General features: G+C 39.9%; 2 protein-coding genes across 2 annotated transcripts; one reads left to right on the top strand and one right to left on the bottom strand.

The window, feature by feature from the left end:
• Positions 1–4,137: 4,137 nt before the first annotated feature.
• On the top strand, positions 4,138–18,557 carry LOC131682189 (uncharacterized). The gene is made up of 11 exons (XM_058963486.1): positions 4,138–4,615; positions 10,531–10,725; positions 10,791–11,015; positions 11,074–11,225; positions 16,494–16,634; positions 16,698–16,773; positions 16,862–17,194; positions 17,263–17,454; positions 17,513–17,877; positions 17,943–18,000; positions 18,059–18,557. The coding sequence occupies exons 1-11, from the start codon at positions 4,427–4,429 to the stop codon at positions 18,347–18,349; spliced, it is 2,217 nt and encodes a 738-aa protein (XP_058819469.1). The 5' UTR covers positions 4,138–4,426; the 3' UTR covers positions 18,350–18,557.
• On the bottom strand, positions 18,544–19,123 carry LOC131682190 (lysozyme 2-like). Its single transcript, XM_058963487.1, has 2 exons — positions 18,964–19,123; positions 18,544–18,898 (listed from the first exon to the last, which is right to left on the bottom strand). Exons 1-2 carry the CDS (start codon positions 19,105–19,107, stop codon positions 18,569–18,571), a joined length of 474 nt encoding a protein of 157 aa, XP_058819470.1. The 5' UTR covers positions 19,108–19,123; the 3' UTR covers positions 18,544–18,568.
• Between the last annotated feature and the right edge of the window lie 1,368 nt (positions 19,124–20,491).

Raw genomic sequence — 20,491 nt, 5'->3', positions numbered from 1 at the left:
GGACAGATTCCGGACAGATCTTCTTGGCGAAAGCGAATATCCAACGGTTTGAATATTCCACGTTCTCGTTGGTACTATTATGATTACGCATACGTCGAGCCGTACCCCAAAGAGTGCTCATCGCTGTTTCTCTCGTTAACCCGTCGACGAACCGGCGCCAATAACTGCGTTTTTTGGCTTTCATTAGACTCTTCATTCGCCTTTCTAACGACGCGTACTGTTGATAGCTAGCGGGTAACCCGTCTTCCCGGAAGGCCTTATATGCAGTGGACTTTTCCGCGTACAGCTCTGAGCCCTCTTTATCCCACCACAGGGTGGGAGACCGTCCATGGGTATTCGCGCTGGGTACTGGTTTAGTCTGAGCTTGATTCGCACTGTCGAGAATCAAGCCAGCCAAAAACCTGTACTCTTCCTCCGGAGGAAGTTCTTGAGTGGATTCGATTTTAACGGATATCGCGGTCGCGTAACTCTTCCAATCAATGTTCCGTGTGAGGTCATACGATACATTGATTGTTTCCGATGGTCTTGAACCGTTAGCAATTGAAATCACGATAGGCAAATGATCGCTACCGTGGGGATCAGGGATCACCTTCCACATGCAATCTAACTGTAGCGAAGCCGAGCAAAGCGATAAATCCAACGCGCTTGCGCGTGCTGGTGGTGTAGGAATCCGCGTCATTTCTCCCGTGTTTAAGATGGTCATGTCGAAATTATCGCAAAGATCTTGGATTAATGTTGATCTATTATCATAATGAAGACAGCCCCATACCGTACCGTGCGAGTTAAAGTCTCCCAGAACTAGCCGCGGTGCCGGTAAGGATTCCGTGATATTACAAAGCGTTCGGTGCCCTACCGAGGCTCTAGGAGGAATGTAGATGGAAGCAATGCAAAGGTCTTTACCTTTGATTAAAACTTGACAAGCGACAATTTCAATGCCTGGTGTCGAAGGGAGGTTAATTCGGTTGAAAGAATAGCACTTTTTGATCCCCAAAAGTACTCCTCCATAGGGGTTTTCTCGATCCAGACGAATTATATTAAAGTCGTGGAAGTTGAGATTTATATCGGAAGTTAACCAAGTTTCACATAATGCGAAAACATCACATTTTAAACTATTTAGTAAAAATTTAAAGGAATCAATTTTCGGGAGGATACTTCTGCTGTTCCACTGTAGAACAGTGATCGAATCAGTGACCTCGTTCGATGACTTAGCCATCGAAGGATACGATCGCTGCAAGGAGGGGCCATTTAGTAGTCAACTGCTTCAAAAATGTTTGCACTATAGGGAGAAAACGTATCAGAAGGCTTTTAAGAGGATCGGTAACATTGAAAGCTGTGAAAATTAAGTCCACGATGTCAGAAAATTTCATTAGTCCATTACTGGACTGAGTGTCTGTTTGAAAAAGAGAGACACTTGGGGTTTCTGGTGTCCCTGGAAGTGGTGGGTACTCCTTGTTTGAATTAAAATTTCCAAATCCAGGAGCAGATTGCTTCGGCATTAGTGCAGCACTTCCGTTGGATTTATTAGATGTGGTTGGCGCACTCTCAGAGGAGGACACCTTGGCACCCTTACGGGGCAGTCTAGGGGAGGCAGGATTTCTCCGCTTCCTGGACTCCCCCGGGTTAACAAAAGATGTTCCCTCTTGTGGATTATCAGATTCTTGCTCAACAGGAGCCAAAAGAGCAAAGGAGTTTTCGGAAAGGACAGATGGCGAAGCATTCTTTAACATTTCTGCATAAGAGCGCTTCGAGCGTTCCTTGAGGGAGCGCTTAATTTTATCCCCGCGCTGTTTGTACGCAGGGCATGATTTAAGAGCATGCGGAGGGCCCCCGCAGTAAACACACTTTTCAGTGTCTTTGTCACAAGAGTCATCCTCATGCTCTCCACCGCACTTGCCACATCGTTTTTTATTGCCACAAAAGGTGGCTGTGTGGCCCAACTGTTTGCAGTTGCTGCAGTTCATTACCCGCGGTACAAACAGGCGTACAGGCAGGCGAACCCTATCCAGAAGGACATAATTTGGAAGAGACGATCCGGCGAAAGTCACCCGAAGCGAGGCTGATGGTATATAGGATTCTTTATCTCCAGCGAGCGTGTGCAATTTCTTGCAGTCTAATATTTTCACCGGCTTTAGTAGGGGGTTTTTAAAACAGCCAGCCCCATACTTCAGCACGTCCTCGCATGTCAAACTCGCCTCGGTTATGACCCCGTCGACCTCTACATCTACACACGGTACATACACCCTATAATGCTGCGTAAAGCGGGTACAGGAAGCAATCCCGTTTGCCTGTGCGAGGTCGCTAACAACAATTTTTAACTTATTCGCGCGAACCTTTGTAATCTGGGTCACGGCCGAGTAATGCTCTGTCAGATCACGTGATATTTTCAAAATATCAAATGATTTATTGGTGGTCCGGAAGTAAACCACAAATGGCCCAGTCGAGTTCTCTGGGTATGCTTTTAGGCGAGGGGGTTTGGTAGGAGGCTTATCAGGGGATGTTTCATCATTCATATTATCATCGGTGGGCTGACCGTCGAGGGACATTTTAGCGCGAGATCAGCACTTCGCGCAAAGAACGATAAAAAGAGCAGTAACGGAATGTATCAAGGGCAAAACAGAAAATAATAGTAGAAGGGAAACAGGTACTTATCTTTTCGATGCCGATGACCTTTGCTGGGACTGGCTGACAATACCAGCACGACACACTTTGTTTTCGAAACAAAGGCCTAGCAATCACAACTGGCTTTGACACTGCACTGAGCACTGGACACAATAAAAACTGAGCCGGGGAAGGCAACTGCAAAAGCACTAGCACACGTCTTATCCGAGCGCAAGTCGAACAACGAATGAAAATGGTTAGTGTTGTTGCATTATTTGCAGTTAGCCAGGGAACCAAACTAAACGCGAAAAATTACAGTTCAATGTGAACCGCACAAAACTGGGGTGAGTATTATAGTGTTTGTAATGGTATCAACCCATGACAACACCATCACCATGGTCCATATTTTGGTACATCTATGGGTTGTTGAGGCCATTTTATGATGTTTTGATGTTTGTGAAATTTGAAACGGACTATATTCATAGTCTTTTTAAGGGGTTTATGGTGTTTAAACCCATGAGAATTTGCTCGGGATACTCTTCTTCACAACTAACAGGAGAGGGAGAATGAAGCAGATAGGATAGTGACATCTGTTGGGAAGCAGTCTGCGGTATCTTCCGGGGTTCTTTGCCGGGAACAAAGAATCCAGTTATTCGTCACCACAATATCTAGGAAAGTTTCAACAGAGGGCAAAACTCACCTCAGAAGCCAATATTCATCTATGAATTAAGAGTCTAACGACCTGTTCAGGGTATCATCCAAACAATATGTGGATTATATGGGTTAAAGGTCGTGTATATTTTTTTAAACAATATCTGCAAGTAAACATCAGTATGAGTGTAGTTATCTGATGAAATTGGAGAACTTAGCGGAATGTAAAATTTGAATTTTCGGCGATTTTTTCTTAAAATTGTAATAAAGTTGATTTGTTTTTAAATATAACGTAAAAAGCAATAAAATTCAAATAATCGTCGTCTAACCGGGTCGGAGAAATTTCTATAAAATCCGGAGGATCTTGGATCGCTTTAAAAAACCGATATCTCCAGTTCAAACCCAAAGGGAAGGCAATGACCCACTTGTCGAATGACCAAACAATTATGCGGACGATCCCTACGTTATAAACCATAATTGCGAAAAAAGTAACTTCAACCATTTAGGATTTAACACTCGATGGAAATAACATTGATCCCAAAACCTATTTTACCGTCATTCGTTTATACCTATATTTGTTCAATTATACAGCGATTCTGAAAACTTACTATTTTTTAGAAAATGTCTTCAGAACAACAAAATGAATCGTCACAGCGAAACACGAAATGTATACTTACTTTGTTTCTAAAATATCCGACGAATGTGATCAAACACACATTTCGATAGTTCCGTGGACCTCTACTCCTTGTACAGTCTGTGCAATGCCGTAGTAAACGGAGAGAGAAATGTACTTCTCATTGCTGTTATACCTACTACGCTGAGTAACTATAGCTGTTGATTGACTTTAGAAACGTGAGGCGACGGCGGCGTCAGGGGAGGAACCTTTCTTATTATGAGCTGCACTCAGTACTGATCATCTCGCCGAGTGCCATAGTCGTCAACGGTTGGAAAAGTTGGCGCGAAGTGTAAAGAAAGCCATATGGAGTTCAAGTGCCACAAACAGTGCTTCCTGTTGCCATAGATAGTGGATTACCATTCGAGTGGGAGAAAGATTTCCCGCAGATAACCTGCGACGATTGGAAATCGATAATTTTAGTCAGTCTGAGCCACGTGTGTACATAGTTGTAAATAGTTGTAAATTTGTAAATTTGACTGGCTGTGATTTGTGTTAACCATAATGGCCGGCGTGCTTTTCATAGTAAACATCCCCTCGGCTAAGTTCGAGATAATCCTGCGCCAAAAAGAGAAGGAAAAGTTGGCCAAAAGTAGTTCGGCCGAGCTCACCGATGAAAAAGGCGACAAAAAAGATGCTAGCAATGAAAATGAACCGTTTCTCACACCTCGACCGCAGAGACACTTGCTAAAGGTAAGAATGGAGATGACCTAATTGTATGATGCTGTATAGAAAGATTTTCTAACCTTAAATGAAACTACCTATGTTCGACAGACAATAATGATTTACAGTACAGTATGTAACTACAGCTCGCTTCTCAAATGTCGAAAATGAGTGAACACTCATGTTGTCGGCCAATGAAGAAGCAGGATCAATTTTGCAACTCCAACTCACGCCTCCCGAACAATAGTGCTGTAAACGTTGTAACTTGCATATAGTTTTACCGTTATGGTTTCTTAGGGAGGTAGGGTATATGATCCCGTATTAATCTCATTTGACAGAGTGTCACCTTACTTCATTGATTACTTAGCGCTTGACTCGGTGCCAGTACCACTGCTGGCTCCAGGGGGAGCCACGAGAGGGTACGTCCCCTCCTCAATTCAACCTAAAAGTTTTCCATCCTTAGAGGATTCCTTAAGGAACATAAAGAATAATTTCTGTATTTTGTTCGACAAATTTTTCGCCACACTCCACGCCTGCCAGGAAATGCGTTTCCAAGAAATTTCATTTTCCAAATAATTGCAAGAAGGCGTGCCTTTACCGTTCGACTGGAGCCCCCTATGGCCAGTACCTATGTATAATTTGTAGAAGAAGTTATATAACAAAACTGATATGCACAATGCAAAATACTCGTGTTTAACGAAGCTAAAATTTAAACAGAGTGTCTGTTTTTTCACCCAACAATTTGAGCCAAAGTCGTAAAGAGAGCTACAGATGCTGCTTCAACTAATACTTTCAAAGTGATAGGACAAATTTGGCACTCAATTCGGTTTCTCTCAAACACAAGTATTTCTGGAGTAAATTTAGAATAGGATGTAAGTGACAATGAGAGATTCTCTTTGGGGTCTTTCTCTTCTATTCATTACTCGGTCGTTTCGATATTTAGTACTCAACTCTTTGCATATTATTCTATTAAAAACTCTCGGCTTTCAATAAGTACTGCAAAATTAGTGCAAAGTGTTATAGTGACGGCGCAATAATCGAAAGAGAAAGTGAACAAAGAGAGGCACTCAATGTTACTTAAGTCGCATTCAAAATTTGCTCCAAAATTCACATTATGCGTTCAAGATTTGTTACTACATTTCTAGGCAGAAACTAAGATGAACTAGGCAACAATTACCCTAGATACACTTCAGATTGCGTGTACACGCAGAAAAAAAATATGCCGGTTCAATAAAAATATGGATCAAATTCAATAAATAAAATTATTGGTCGGGGACAATAAATTTATTTATTGAATTCAACAAAATTTATTTATTTTTTCATTAAAAAATTTATTGTCCCCTTTTTTAATAATTATTTCATCGAAATTTAATCAACATTATTGAAATTAAAACTGTTTTTATTGAAAGCAAAAGTTTATTATAGTTCAAATAAAAAAATGTTTTCAGACCAATAAAATTGTTGGTTGAAGTAATAAACAATAAATGATTAGATTCAATAATATATATGTTTGGTTTAAATATGTTTAATTTTTCTGCGTGCAGGACATTATCATAATGCTATCATCTGGTCATAAGCTACCGTAAACAAATGTATGAGATTTGTGATTCGTGATTATATTTCTTGATGTGGAATCCGGCGTTGATTACGTCAACTATTGAAAATTGATAGCTGATTACACTCGATGATTTCAACTCAGCTGGCAGACAGACATAGTATTATACCGTTGAAAGTTAAAATTACTTAAAAATATCGCTTATAAACATTGTACTATAATTACCAGTTAAGTGACCCTCGACAATGAATAGTGTTGTCAATGTTACTTCAGAAGGGATTGAATCTAAATCCATATCATCAATCCAAATAGCTTGCAGTTATAATAACTAGGCACAGAAATCGCCCGTACAGCGAATGACTTACTTAGGCAGCTGTTCGGCCATCTATGGAAGCTGTCCTTCAATGTCAGCTGCTTTCTCCGAACAGCCTAGATAAGCCGTGTAGTGTAGGCAACCCGTTGTATGGTTAAAATTGTTGAGAAGGTTTAAATGAACTCAATGGCAAACGAAGCATACGCTCCGAATTTTTTGGCAGTTCCTCGGCACTATTTTGCTGGATTTTGTTGACACTTGCGGCTGAGAGTAGTTCGGTGAAGTTTTACTGGGTTTCGATGTGTACAGACAAACCGGCCAAGAGCTCGTGTGGTACCCGGCCAAGAATTGAGCCGCAGGGTTTATGTTTATGTTTATGTTTATTACCTTCACCAACAGGCCCCTTGGCCCCAATGGTGGTTTCTTAAACTAATTACATTTTAAAATTGCCAACTTTTTCGCTTTTATCGCATTCCGCATCCGGTTGAAATCAAAAGCCGTCGCCACACTGTTAAAAATTCGCTGGAGTCCGGTAACAGCGCTCTGGCAACCATAGTTGGTTCTCATGAACGGAACTCGCAAAAGAGATTTATTACGTAGAGCTCGAACGCGGGCTTGAAGATCCAGACGTCCGAGGATTGTAGGGCAATCCACTCTGGCAGAGAGTAAGTCCGAGACGAACAGGGCTCGAGAGTAGTCCCTCCGAATGCTGAGTGTATCGAGGTGTATTAGCTGGCAACGGTTTTCATAGCTCGGCAGCTGAAATCTGTTTCGCCATGGGAGATGCCGAAGGGCAATGCGTATGAACCTGCGTTGGACAGCCTCGATTCTGTCAACCCCGTTCTGGTAGTACGCATTCCAAACAGCAGAACAATATTCTAACGTTGAGCGGACCAACGCGCAGTAAAGCGTTTTAAGACAATATACGTCCCTGAAGTTTTTCGCTATTCGGAAGATGAACCCAAACTGTCGTGATGCCTTATCCACGATGTATGAAGTATGTGGTTTGAATGTTAGGGCCGAATCCATGATGACTCCGAGATCTTTGATGTGAGAGTGTCTTGGAATACTCGAGCCGAAGAAATGGTAGTTAAACTGAGTCGGATGGCGTTTCCGCGTGAACGTAACGATTGAGCATTTGCTCGGGTTCAAAACCATTATGTTTAGATCACACCTCGTACTAAAGCTGTCCAGTTCCCTCTGAAGAAGCTCGGCATCGCTTTTATCCCGTATTTGTTGAAAATTTTTCATGTCGTCGGCGAAAGAAAGGCGGGGTCCTTGTAATGTGATATTGACGTCATTAAAGTAGAGGAGGAATATTACTGGACCGAGGTGGCTTCCTTGTGGTATGCCGAATGTAACGAAGAATGGTGCAGATAGACAATCCTTAATGCTGTTTTGGAGTTGCCTTCCATCGAGGTAGGAACGAAACCAGCGCAGAAGTTGTCCACGAATGCCGAGTTTGTCCAGCTTCGCTATTGCGATATCATGATTGACTTTGTCGAAGGCCGCAGATAGATACATGTAGATAGCATCGGTTTGCAATCCGTCAGCTTCTGCCTTCTAACTTACTCAGAGACGTCATACTTTTGACGAGCAGTGAAAAAAGAAGTCCAGAAAGCTGTCGGAAACCCATTATCATCCATTCATGACGAGACAATGTGGTATTGTCAACAGCTGTGTGTAGGACTTTCGCGCACGAGATGTCCCCTCTGTATTTTGCCGTTCATCGCAATTTGGCGCCATTTGGACTTTGTTCGTGTAGTCCATCCCGTTTTTTAATATCTTGCACTAAAGTTTTGCTTAAATGCAGTTTTTTCAACGTGTCTCACTGGGATTCCTCTTGAAAGCTTAACCAACCCGCTTGCGATCCTTCACACTTTTTCCTGCCTATCGACGGTCAAACGTACGTTGTACTGTTTCAAAACACGACTTACAGTAGATTGGACTATTCCCAACTTCTTGCTTATGGTACGGCGATAGAGATTCCGGTTATTTTAGTTACATGTGCAAAATTTGTTTACATCGCTGATGTTTTTTTACTCCATTTTTATACAATTGCTAGTGAAACCTATACAATGTAAACAATACACATTGAACTAAATTGACCCAAAATTTTAGTAAAAAATATGTAAAAGAAAAAAAGGTACTTTGAAAGCGTTGCAATTTGATTCCGTACACCCTTTAAAAACGAATACGTCAAAAATGGCGGAACCAGTTCACAACCGGACTACCGTAAACCGGGGTGACTTTGATCATCGGGGTGGCTTTGATCACTCGACACTTTTTTCGTAGATCTCTTTTTAAACCAGAATAGTCTACCGAATCATTTTAATTTGAAATGATTTTTACTCTAAAGTTATAAAATACTGATTTGTTGTACTTTTTAAATATATTGTTCGGTTTTTGGGTACAAAAACTACAAAAAACCGAAATTTGAATTCACCTTATATTTACGAAGCTTCGTAAAGTGTCTATTTTTTATAAAACAAATAAATCTCAGATTTGAGCAAAAGTAATAAATTACAAGCGAGTTTTTATTTTCCTTTAGAGTGGGATGTGCATAATTTACATTTAAAAGTTTGCTTATTTTAAATACAATTTATTGTGAAACTAGTTGGCAATTATTTCAAATTATTTCAAGCTAAAATTCGCAACATTTTTTTATTGTTCAATATTCCAACGTGTTAAAATGGATGAAACTTTTTGTACATTGATAAAGAACTGAAATAAAACAATTTTAGCAGGTTTAAAGGTTTTCAGAATCTTTTATTCTAATTGGACACAAATTATACGAATTTTGGTTACTCGAATTTTACAGTACATTGAAATACTTTGTATAATACCAATTAACATCTATTTAACAATGAGTATCTTTCCAGAGATAGTTTAAACAAACATTTGAATGAGAAACATTGACATCAATGATTAAATGTTGGTAAACATGTAGGTTACCAAAGTCACCCCGGAATACGAAAACGGACTTCAACTTGAAATCATTTTTGGAAAAATAGCTGTAAGCGGATAGTTTTAGGTAAAATCATCTAATCTTGTTCTCCATACATCAGTACGTGGTTTAAAAATATTAAACTTGAAAAAAATGTGTCGTCTAAAAATATGTAATGATTACTTCGAAAAGTGATCAATGTCACCCCGGTTTACGGTACAATGAATAATAATTTGGATGGTCCATGGTGACTCTTCAATTTTCGCTGTCATTTCACGTTCGGTCAGGTACGAGTGAAGACAATCCGGAAAAGGATCATTAATTCCAAGCCATGAAAACTCTTATCTGGCGACTAATTTTATCAAAATTCCATGTATATGGCATCTACCAGTGGTAGTGTTTACAAGGTTTGAATGATGAGCGCTACTAAGTTTGTAGTACATAGTTGATCATTTAGGCATGAACCCGTGTTGGGAAACGTAAAGGAATGCTTCCAACTTTAGAAATTTGTTTATCAATTAAGATTCCATAAAAATGCTAAAGAATTGTTGACGAAATAAGGTACATATTTCGCTCCATCAAGTGATATGTGGGATAGTTGGCCAGTTTCCTTCCTCTATTCCTTCATGTGGTTCTAGAAACTATTAGGGTTGGCTCGAAGTTTGTGTGCATTGATTGTAGTAATAGTAAAGGGTTTTATTAAATCATTTGTTGCGGATGTAGAAGTTTACAAATACTGACGTGATTCAAGTTTTCTTTCGTAGCGTATTCAAATAATTCTTTGTGAACCTCAAAAATTGGTGTATACTATCTCAATTGGCTTTGATTATACATATTCGATTTATCAACTTCCCAAAGTCAATCACTAGTTTATTTGATTCTCAACCAAAACAGAAATAACTCTAGATTGCTCCAGCAGCGCATCAAATACTAAATATAAACCACTGAGTTGTGGTACCTTGTAGACTCAGCTGTTTTATTGCTCTTTCTCAAACTACTTTATTCGCGACAGATGCTACATTAGCACTATGCAGTGTTGAAAATTATTAGGAATAGAAAAATACACTTTCATCCATTCCACTGTAAACAATTGTCATATGTACTAATCTAATGAAATAAACCGCTTTCAGGATAAGGAAGATCTACGTCGCAGTTTCTTTGATCTTACCCAATGCAAGCCAAAAGATTCGAAGCCAACAGAAGGCGAGGGTGGTGCTGCAATACCCCAACTGGTCATCCCCGTAATCAACTGTCCGGATGGCGATGGTTTGGATGACCCGAAATCACCTCAGGATGATAATGATGCTGCGAAGCAATCGCTTGCGGTAAGTAATTTTAGTTCTGTCTTCTGTTCTGTTTTGGAAGATATGCTCACTGATCAATCTACCAGGTTCCGTTCGATCGGACCTCGGCTCTGAGAAAATCTTGGGAAGGTTTCAAAGACATATTAAGTTCCGCCCGCAAAGATAAGGAAAAGGATCCTCGTGCAGCGGAAGCAGAAAAGTTTAACCTAGATGCCGAGTCGACCTTAGAAGATGTAGTGAAGGAGATTATCCGGGAGAAGAAAATTTTCAATTCGGCCTGGATCGAAACCAACAAAGGAAAAGGCTATCAGGTAAGAGTCGGTACACAATTCGTGGAGTACCCAAATACGATTCACAATTTTGTTTTAGATTTCATTTACCCTAGAATCCGGCAACAAGTGTGACGATTTGATCTATCTGCTCAGTTCATGGGGTGTGGGTGAGCGATTTCATTCGACCATCTCTATAACCTCTTGCACACTGTTCACCGAGCATCCAGAGGAAGACGAAACCAATTCAGAGTGAGTATGATAGTGTTTTGAACACATTCTCACTTTTTCGCGTTTATCGCCACATTCATTTCAAGTCGTTGCACAATGGTCAAAATGTGGAAATTCTTGCCTTCAATTTATTACGGTGAAACCATAAGATTCTTAAAATCGTTTAAGGGGGGGGGCAGGTATTTTCAGTGAAAAATATATCGTCTTTAAAAAAAGCTTTTTGGCAGTTTGGTAAAGACAGTAATATTCTAGTCATTCCATTTCCATCCAATAATGGAATACGGACTGTTCGGCCATTTGTGGAAGCTGTGTTTCAATGTTAGCTTCTTTCTTCGAGAAGCCTAGATAAGCCGTGTAGTGTCGGTAGTGGTTGTTTCAACCGGTCAAGAAATACACTACGGACCACTTGTTCCGGTGTTTAAAACCCACCAAACAGAGAACCACAGATCCATCGTTTTATACGACCCATGCTATGGCTACAATTGTTAAGAGTGTTTAAAATATTTTCAATGACGAATGGAGCCTGGGAAGAACTGAACGAACTCCCCAGTATGCTGCATTACGTAGCGGAACGTTCGCTTTACAAATCGATTTTTTCGCCGATGATCGGCATAATTTTGCCAGGTTAAGCTGGTTGGGGGTTTGGTGAAGCTTTCTTTTGATAGTAGTTAGGTGAAGTTTTACTGGGTTTTGATTATCCAATTTCAATGTGTACAGACGAACCTGCCCAGAGACCGTGTGGCATCCGGCCAAGCATTGAGCCATTGTGTTCATGCTATCATGTCGTAGGAGGCGACTGAAAACAGGAATCCGTAAGTCAAGGTGTAGTTCCGTGCCGAGTACATAATGACTGTAGGGTCTAAAATATGTCAATCGCGCACGGAGCATTTTGGGTTTTGCCCTTACTGTGTTACGTTAATCTCTGACACAGTGAACCGTTATTTTCGTAAATTGTGGGAAACTAATTATAATAGTGTCCCATTTAAACCTGATATGACATGCGTTTACATCCCAACTTGCTTGGCATCCTCTAGTTGTTGTGCAATTTGGAACAGTACCCACGTTGATCTTGCTACCAGTCATGCACGACTGTAATCACTAATAGTTACATGGAGTGAAGATATTCTTGCTCCCAGCGATATTATACTCACATGTAGTTTTCCTTACGGGACATTCCATGTGAAGATTCCCTCTCGAGAGGAGTAGTTGTCTGACTATATGGAGAGACAACAACAAACGCAAGTGGCCTGTTACACTGACGGATCTCTTGTGAAGGGACGTGCTGGTGCTGGTGTCTACTGTCGTGAAATGACATTGGAACAATCTTTCTCGTTAGGTGAATACTGTACGGTATTCTAAGCAGAAATCTTCGCGATTATGTGCGGGGTACAATCGGCCCTTCAACAGGGCTTATCCGGCAAAGTTATGAGCTTCTACTCCGATAGTCAGGCTGCAATCATGCAAATCACTGTCCAAGCTAGTAATCGCATGCCGATCCCAAATCGAAGAACTAAGAATTGTCAACACTATCTACCTTGTCTGGGTGCCCGGATATTCCGGTATTACTGGAAATGAATGAGCTGATGAATTGGCCAGAGCAGGTGCAGCGATTGACTTCGTTGGATAAGAGAAAAAATCCGGCGCTGGACTTCGTCCGAGCCCCCCAATAATTGGAGAAATCTACAAACGAGTCGCCAAACAGCGTTTCTAAAACAAACGTGCCCAGTGATTTCGAAAAATCTTCTACATTTTTCGAAACTCCACTGCGGCATACTGACCAGGGTTTTAACCGGCCACTACAAACTCAATCATGGTAACTATTCAGCGCACTGAGTCTTTTTCATGTGATATTTGTGAATCCGACAACGGAACCTTCCTATCATCTGATATTTCGAATTTTCGGCCGTCCTTACATATACGACATCATGTTTGGACGACTGAAACTCAGAGACATGCTAAAGTTTCTTATCCAATGTGGTAAAGAGCTTTAGGCTTACTCGAAGGCGAGTTGAACTACTTGTAAGTTTACCTGCTGTTTGTTTTTGTGCTATTGCTTTCCCACCCTTCCAATTCTGCTTTCTCTCTCCTCCTACTCCTTTCCTTACGCTTAGGAAATGATGATCACGCCAAGGCACAAATCCCCGACTACAGCTGGGGGACGTTTCATTTGAGCCAAAATATTCTTGATTCCTGATACTGAGAAAATAAACAATCCAACCAACATCCCATCAACAAACAGTGGTCGAATCCGACCCCGTCTACTGTACGACCTGGTGCTGTGTGTTTTCAGCGGCGATGAATCATATGCAATAGCCGATTTTAATCAGCTCGTTGTGGTGGCAAGTTTCCTAGCAGATTCAAGTTTATTTTCACGAAAAAGAATCATAGTTTGTCAAGGGATCTGTTCCTTGAGCTTGAACTTGAGCTTTTGATATAGTTTGGCAAGGGATCTGTTCCTGTTGCAAGAAAACCAGCGTTTCGTGACGGATAAGACTATGAATTTACAGCGTTGAAAAAGGAATATCATAACAAACAGATGTTACCATTCATTAAGTCTCACGATGGTGTAGTTATGTTTTGGCCAGTTTTAGTTAGTTGTCATTTTAGCAAGGACGTGCGACAATGGATCAACGGCAATTGAGCACAAAGCATTCTAAACGATCTGAATCCACCAAATTATTCCCAATTTCGTCCAATAAACAACCAATGAACAACAATAAAATGGCATCAACTCAAAAAATGAGAATTTCTTTGAAATAAGGATTAAATATTTTTATATGCTATTTTCCTGAAAAATATGTTGTTGCCTTCGTTTTATTTTTCGATTGCTTAAGAGATATAGGCATTTTAAAGGCCCCTTAATATCAATAAATAAAATTTAATAACACGAAAACCTACTCGTATAATTAACAGAACAAAAACATTATTAAAAATTTCTAGCCTGCCACTTCAAGTTTTCAGGTCTATATATTTCAAATATTTGCTCTCATGACTAAAAACTTTTGATAACTTTCCCTACTTACCAATCTCTAGCCAATTGAATTTAATTAGAGCAAAATAATTTAAATTAAAAGGGCTGAAAAATTGGATAAACCTTCGAAGAACCTCGTCAATTCGCTCATTTCCCGTGCAAAGTCAAACATTTAAACTAAAGCAAGTTATCAAATATCGATTGCATTTTGCTATCATTACACATTTTACTATCATTACACACTTTACGTTTCTTAGAAGATTTTTGCTTTGTTTATATTTCTCCGGCAAAACAAAAACTGAGTACTCATTTCGTTAGTAACAAGAAATTTCAACATCTCAGGGAGTTTATAAGCTGCACACGTTTCCCCGGCATGGAAGACTAAACATTTTCCACAGTCAATAAGATTATTTTGACGGTAGAGTAATTTTTTAAAAGGGCGTGAAGCTTCTACATGTAGAATTTGCGAAAAAAAATGTTCGATTACCGTATTTTATACAACAAAACTATCTTAGAACGAGTTACAGGGAATGAATACTTTTGCACGAAAAAATATATACTGAAAACAATGTTGTATTATTTTCACAAAAACAAAAATGTATGTTTAAAATTTAAATTGCAAGAAATCCTTATTTTTTAAAACTTTTTATATTTTGTCAACAAAATCTTAATGAGAAGAGAAATATTTTGAACATGTATGCATGACAGAGAACTCATCGGTAAAAAAGTTATTCTAACGACAACTTTATACATGTATTTAAATGTCATACTAATCGACATACAAAACTGTAGTTTTATCATAAAATATGATTCTAAGTATGATTGCAAGTCAGAATGCATGTAACAAAAATCTTCCCAAATGCGATAGTTGTGGAGATATTTGGAATTTCGCTCCAACAAAAACAATTAATTCGTAAAATTATGCCCTTTTTATAAGTAATTCGCATTGCCCCATCATAAACTTTTTCAGTATATTTGGACCATGGAGAAGCTTTCACTAAAAAGTTTCCCTATCAAAAAACTTTTAACATATTTTTATAATTCATACTATTTGCAGTCAAAAATACATTTATTGAATATGGTTCTAAATGCCATTTCAAATAAAAATGCTCGCAACAAAAATTATCTGAAATGTAATAGTTCTTGAGATATTTTAAATTTTGTTTTGACAACAGAATTATTCTGCTTATTACGACCTTTACATAAGTTACGCGCGTTTCTCCATCAACAAAATACGTTTTTAAAAACGGCTCATAAAATTTCCTGTATTTTTTCTTTGACATCAAGACGATATTGTAAACCGTTTGAACGCTACATGAAAACAACAAACAATGATTCAACTGTATAGTTTAATCATCAGATCCAAGTTGAAATGATCGTCGAATTTTCAAAACGAACTGAACAGAACGAAACTAAAATTTGCTGGGGATTTAGTATTTCCACTAAACCATTGTGAAGAAATATGTCCATACAAACTTTAGTTTTAAGCCTTTGCCCCAGAGTTTGGGGCTGTTAATGAATGTTGTATTAATAGAAACACGGTTATCTCAATTAGTTTAGAATATATTTACATTTATTTCGTAATAAATACTGTTTTGAAAATATCCTGCTACCGCCCGTTAGAAAACGTCAGTCTTTGTAATGTTTGATGTTTTTCCAACGAGATTGGTGCAAATATAAAAACATATCGTGCTGGATCAGAAAATCAAAACGAAATTAGGGTGAGTTACTGGTTTTTACCTGATTAACAGTAAATAACCACTGGATTCTGAGGATAAGTTGAAAAATGAGACCACAGATTACAGACGTTCATTTATTTATTTTATTTTATTTTTCTTTGCAATTTTTACCACCGATAAACAAAATTTCCGGATTAAAAATAGCTGTTTTTACAAATTTTCATCACCAACTTATAGGGTTTAGAGTTTTTTTTCAAAATCGAGCCAATTTTATTGTCCAAAAGGAAATCGCCGTATTTTCTTCAAAAAACTCTTCACCAATATGACACTTTTCACTGTATCTCAATAAAAAGTAATAAGAAGAGTTGCCAGACTCCTAACAAGTAAATTTCATAAGATTGGAACACTTTTCACTTCATATTCCTCCGCTTTGAACGAAACGAAAGGGTGGCAATATAGTTGCTACTGCCTTATAAAGGGTTAAAGTGTTAGGCCACGCTCCAGTTTTTTGAAAATAACTTCACGACGGCATACATAATTTTTTTCGCTTTGATTTCTGAAAGAGACCCCTTCGGGCCCTATTACTAGCTACGTCCTTGCTTGGTAACCCTGAGAAAATCATTATTCTAACAATTCCAGGTTAAATGGCAGCAAAGATGGCGGATGGACCAACTTCCTATCATCTGTTCGGGCTCGTTTAAACGTAGCACAAATCGTCGAGGAGGTCAAACACGACGCCTCTATAACGTTCGATTTCATCTCAATGCTCGGAGTCGCTAGGTAAGACTTTTCCCACTAAATTAAAACATAATTGGTTTTCTAAATTGCTGTCATTTCCTCTAGCATATTAGCTGCGTTTGGACTGATTGAAGATAGCACCTTGTTTCTGCTCGCCAGCATGCTTATCTCACCGTTGATGGTGAGTATGGTTAAGCGCCTAAATGTTATCAAATACATTCAGCATACTCACCACTCGATTCATTTACTTTCTTTCTCGCGTCTTCCAGGGTCCAATCATTGCGGGTATTTTTGGAACTGTGATTAAAGAAAGAAGCCTACAACTGATGGGAGTGAGAAACGAAACGATTGGGATCTTGTTTGCCATAACGGTCGGATTCATTTTTGGACTAATTGTGTGCAGTTTGGATGAACGTTACGGCGTGGGTGAAGGGATAACGAATGAAATGCTAAGCCGGTGTGAGGTACACTCTCTGCTGGTGGGAATTGCGATCGCGTTGCCCTCGGGAGCTGCAGTAGCGATTGCGATACTAGGCGAAAATATCGGATCGCTTGTTGGCGTGGCGATCTCAGCCTCCCTGTTGCCTCCTGCAGTCAATGCGGTAGGTATTGTGATATGGGGACTTTCTATAGGTGCTATTACATATGCGCATGATTTATTATATTGTAGGGTGTTCTCTGGGCGCTTTCTGTTCTATGTTTTCTTCTCGGAGCGCCAGATGAACGTTACAGTGCCGTGGTAAAAACTCAGATATACTCTGAAAACCAAACGATTGAACTCTTCGCACTTGGCTGCATGAGCATGTGTCTAACGTTCCTCAACATCTTGTGCATTTACGTTATGGGTATTATTTTCCTCAAGGTAAAGAATTGTATTTCCATCTCCAAATTTTATAAATCTAATTCTGCATCGTTCATAGATAAAAGAAGTTGCTCCGATTGTTAATAAGGATCAGAAACAATTCTGGAAGCACGACATCAAGATCGCTCGAGATTACAATAGGACACTACACTCGACGGACGGAATGTCCATGAGCAAGCAGTTAATCCATGAATTGACTACTCTTCACAACCAAGATCCGGATGGACGAGGATTTGGTTCAGAAATGAAATTGAGCATCAGTTCTAGAAATCAGCACACTTGGTCACCAAATCACAATTACCACCAAAGAGAACACAGGCCAACCATACAAGAATTAGAAGCATTATATCAAAGTCTGTCGGCTAATACTGGCGAGGGTCAGTACCACTATCCGACCCACCATGCTGCTCCTTCGTTTATGAAGTATGAAACATATTACCGAACTCTCCAACCATTGAGTAATTCTTACATTAACTCTCTCTCAACAGGCTACATCCTACATCTCACATGCGTCCCTCGAAACCTTGGTCACCGTCAAAAGAAGACGTATGTGTGATATTGAGTGTCTATGAAAAAAAATAAACTTTTTTCTTCTATCCAACAGGGTCAAGCAACGTCCCCAACAGGACGTATGCGCCAAGCTTCCAATCCAAAGGACATCGGACATCATCGGCTCCATCGATTTACAGAATCGATCCGGAGTACCTCTGCGCCACTATCGAAGATCCTTGAAAACGTCCCCAGTGAAGGCGTTCCAGGCATTCGTTCAGGCGGAGTATTCGGCGAAGGAAACTCCCGGCGAAATTCCATCATGGGAAGACCCTATAAATACAGTTTGAAAAAATCCAACAAATTTATCGTCACCCCGGCTTTCGACCCCGCTGCCAAAAAATAAGATGCTTGAAGCTACTGTGCCTGATTATAAAAAGTAAGAATTCGTCCAATAGGAAAATGTCTGTTCCCATGTATTATTTTATCGAATGTTTATTATTTGTATTTGTTTGTCAATGTTGTTCGATGAATTAAAAGCAAATGTACATTCTTAGATTGTAGATATTCACAAATATGAGCACTAACATTAAAAACCAGTTGATAATGTAAAACTGTTGCTTTTTCATTTATTGTCCAACCCTCTACGACCCTGCGGACGGCGATTTTTTTGTAAACAGCTTCCGAACTTTCTTCCAAAGTCCGAATTCAGCGGTAAATGACAAGTTGGGCCACCATTGATGTGCAGCATTGCGTAATCAACACAGTCCACCAGACCGTCATTGTTGCAATCCTTACCGTACTTTTCCATGTACTGCGTCATGATGTGTGTGGCACAATCATACTGGTTAGCACAATCTTCGTAGGCACCCCAACGGTTCGGATCATCCTGTGCCTTAACTACCTTGCCAGCATCAATCCAATAGGCACGCGAAATGGAAAAGGGCCCACAATACTACCAGAAAAATACCATAGTTAATCGGACTCAACTTTTTAATTCGCGGAAAACATGTCACAAACCCCCTGACCGCACTGCAATCGGTTGCTACAACCGGTTGAAGCTTCGCAAATGCATCGAAAACACGAGGAATTAAGGTTCGAGAGGAAGATCCCGTCGATCGACAAGATTACGCAACACAGCACTAATAACTTTAGATAGATCATTTTACTACAGCGACAGTCTGCGTAGCACTGGCCGCAGGCTCATGCTATTACCGATTATTTGATGTGTAAATATTGGTATAAAAAGTTTGTTTGCATCTGTCAGTCATTCGTTTATTGTTTTTATAATTATTTTTATACTGTAGCCTAGAGTAATAGCTGATAATAATTTAGAATATGCTTGCATTTCCCATATCGAAAGGTCATGCAATCGCTCTGAAAATCGAATTCTAGCTCTTTGCCCACAAAGCTCGAAATAAATCAAAATCGAAAATATTTGCTGTTCTGAAAAGTATGTGAAGGTGACGAACCTGCAGTTTCTCAGTCTCTGGTTGAGAGCGTCAAAAATTTCACTGTCGAGGAACTGTAATGAAGTCCTCATAAATTCACAATGGTTTGCTATCACTATCCCCAAGATAATACTTATCCAACCCCAGTATCTTCTATAAGCGATCTGTAACACCTCCTTCCAAGTCCGCCGGAAACATCCGTTTGATGTTATCACTTCTTGACTACTGGATTACCTAGAAATTTTCAACTACCACCCCCAGGAATCGAAGTCAGTTCGGCGATTCAGGTGGAGCAAGGCGTCCGGTTCGCTGGTGCCCCGAAGACCCGCGACTTGTGGTGTCTCGTCCCGGTCTGCTCAGTCTAGTCCCCGGTATCGTAATTTTTCAAATTACGTTACGTAATTCGTCTCCATTTTTTCTTCCCGCAAATGACCCGGAAAAACACGCGTGACTTTATCGTCCAAATTTAATCGAGTGAATGAATCACCTAATCGCAACGCGTTGCGATGAGGTGATTCATCGTTGCAACGCTTCGAGTTCGAAGCGCCAAGTCCAGGTAGTGTTGGTAAATTGCCTGACAATACACTACCCGTGCTTGCAAGCTGTCATAGTTTTGGTGTAATCCAGTAAGCAGGGTTGAACTTAAATAGGAGCTTATTACACGCTAAATGAAAATAATCTTAATTTAAATCAAATTTCTTTTTATTGGAAACATTTATTTCTTATTCTTCTAATAGGTACTACACCCGGCTGGGAATCTAGCTTACGCTGACGGAGGGTTCCCCGGCGAAAGAAGTTCTCCCGATACCGATTCTTCTTTGGTTTTAGCACCACAGCCCCAAAGGGGAAGCCAAAGCTCCCTGTCCGGTTCCATTTAGCACCCCTCTCGTTCCACTTCCCCGATGAGCCATTCAGCTATACCAAAATCTTGTTCGAGAACTGCTTGATCTAGTCCCCAACGATGGATCTAGCATACTCCAACGAAGAATTTTCCGGCCGGAGAGATTCTCCCGAAACCGAGTGGTACATTTCTCCCGATATCGATGTTCGTTTCCGTGAGCCACTTTGCTCCCCGCTTCGTCCCTATCTACTCGTTC

The sequence above is a fragment of the Topomyia yanbarensis genome, chromosome 2 (genome assembly GCF_030247195.1).
Source record: "Topomyia yanbarensis strain Yona2022 chromosome 2, ASM3024719v1, whole genome shotgun sequence".
Lineage (NCBI taxonomy): Eukaryota > Metazoa > Arthropoda > Insecta > Diptera > Culicidae > Topomyia > Topomyia yanbarensis.
The sequence above is the reverse complement of the archived record's forward strand: the minus strand, read 5'-3'. Positions and strand labels throughout refer to the sequence as shown.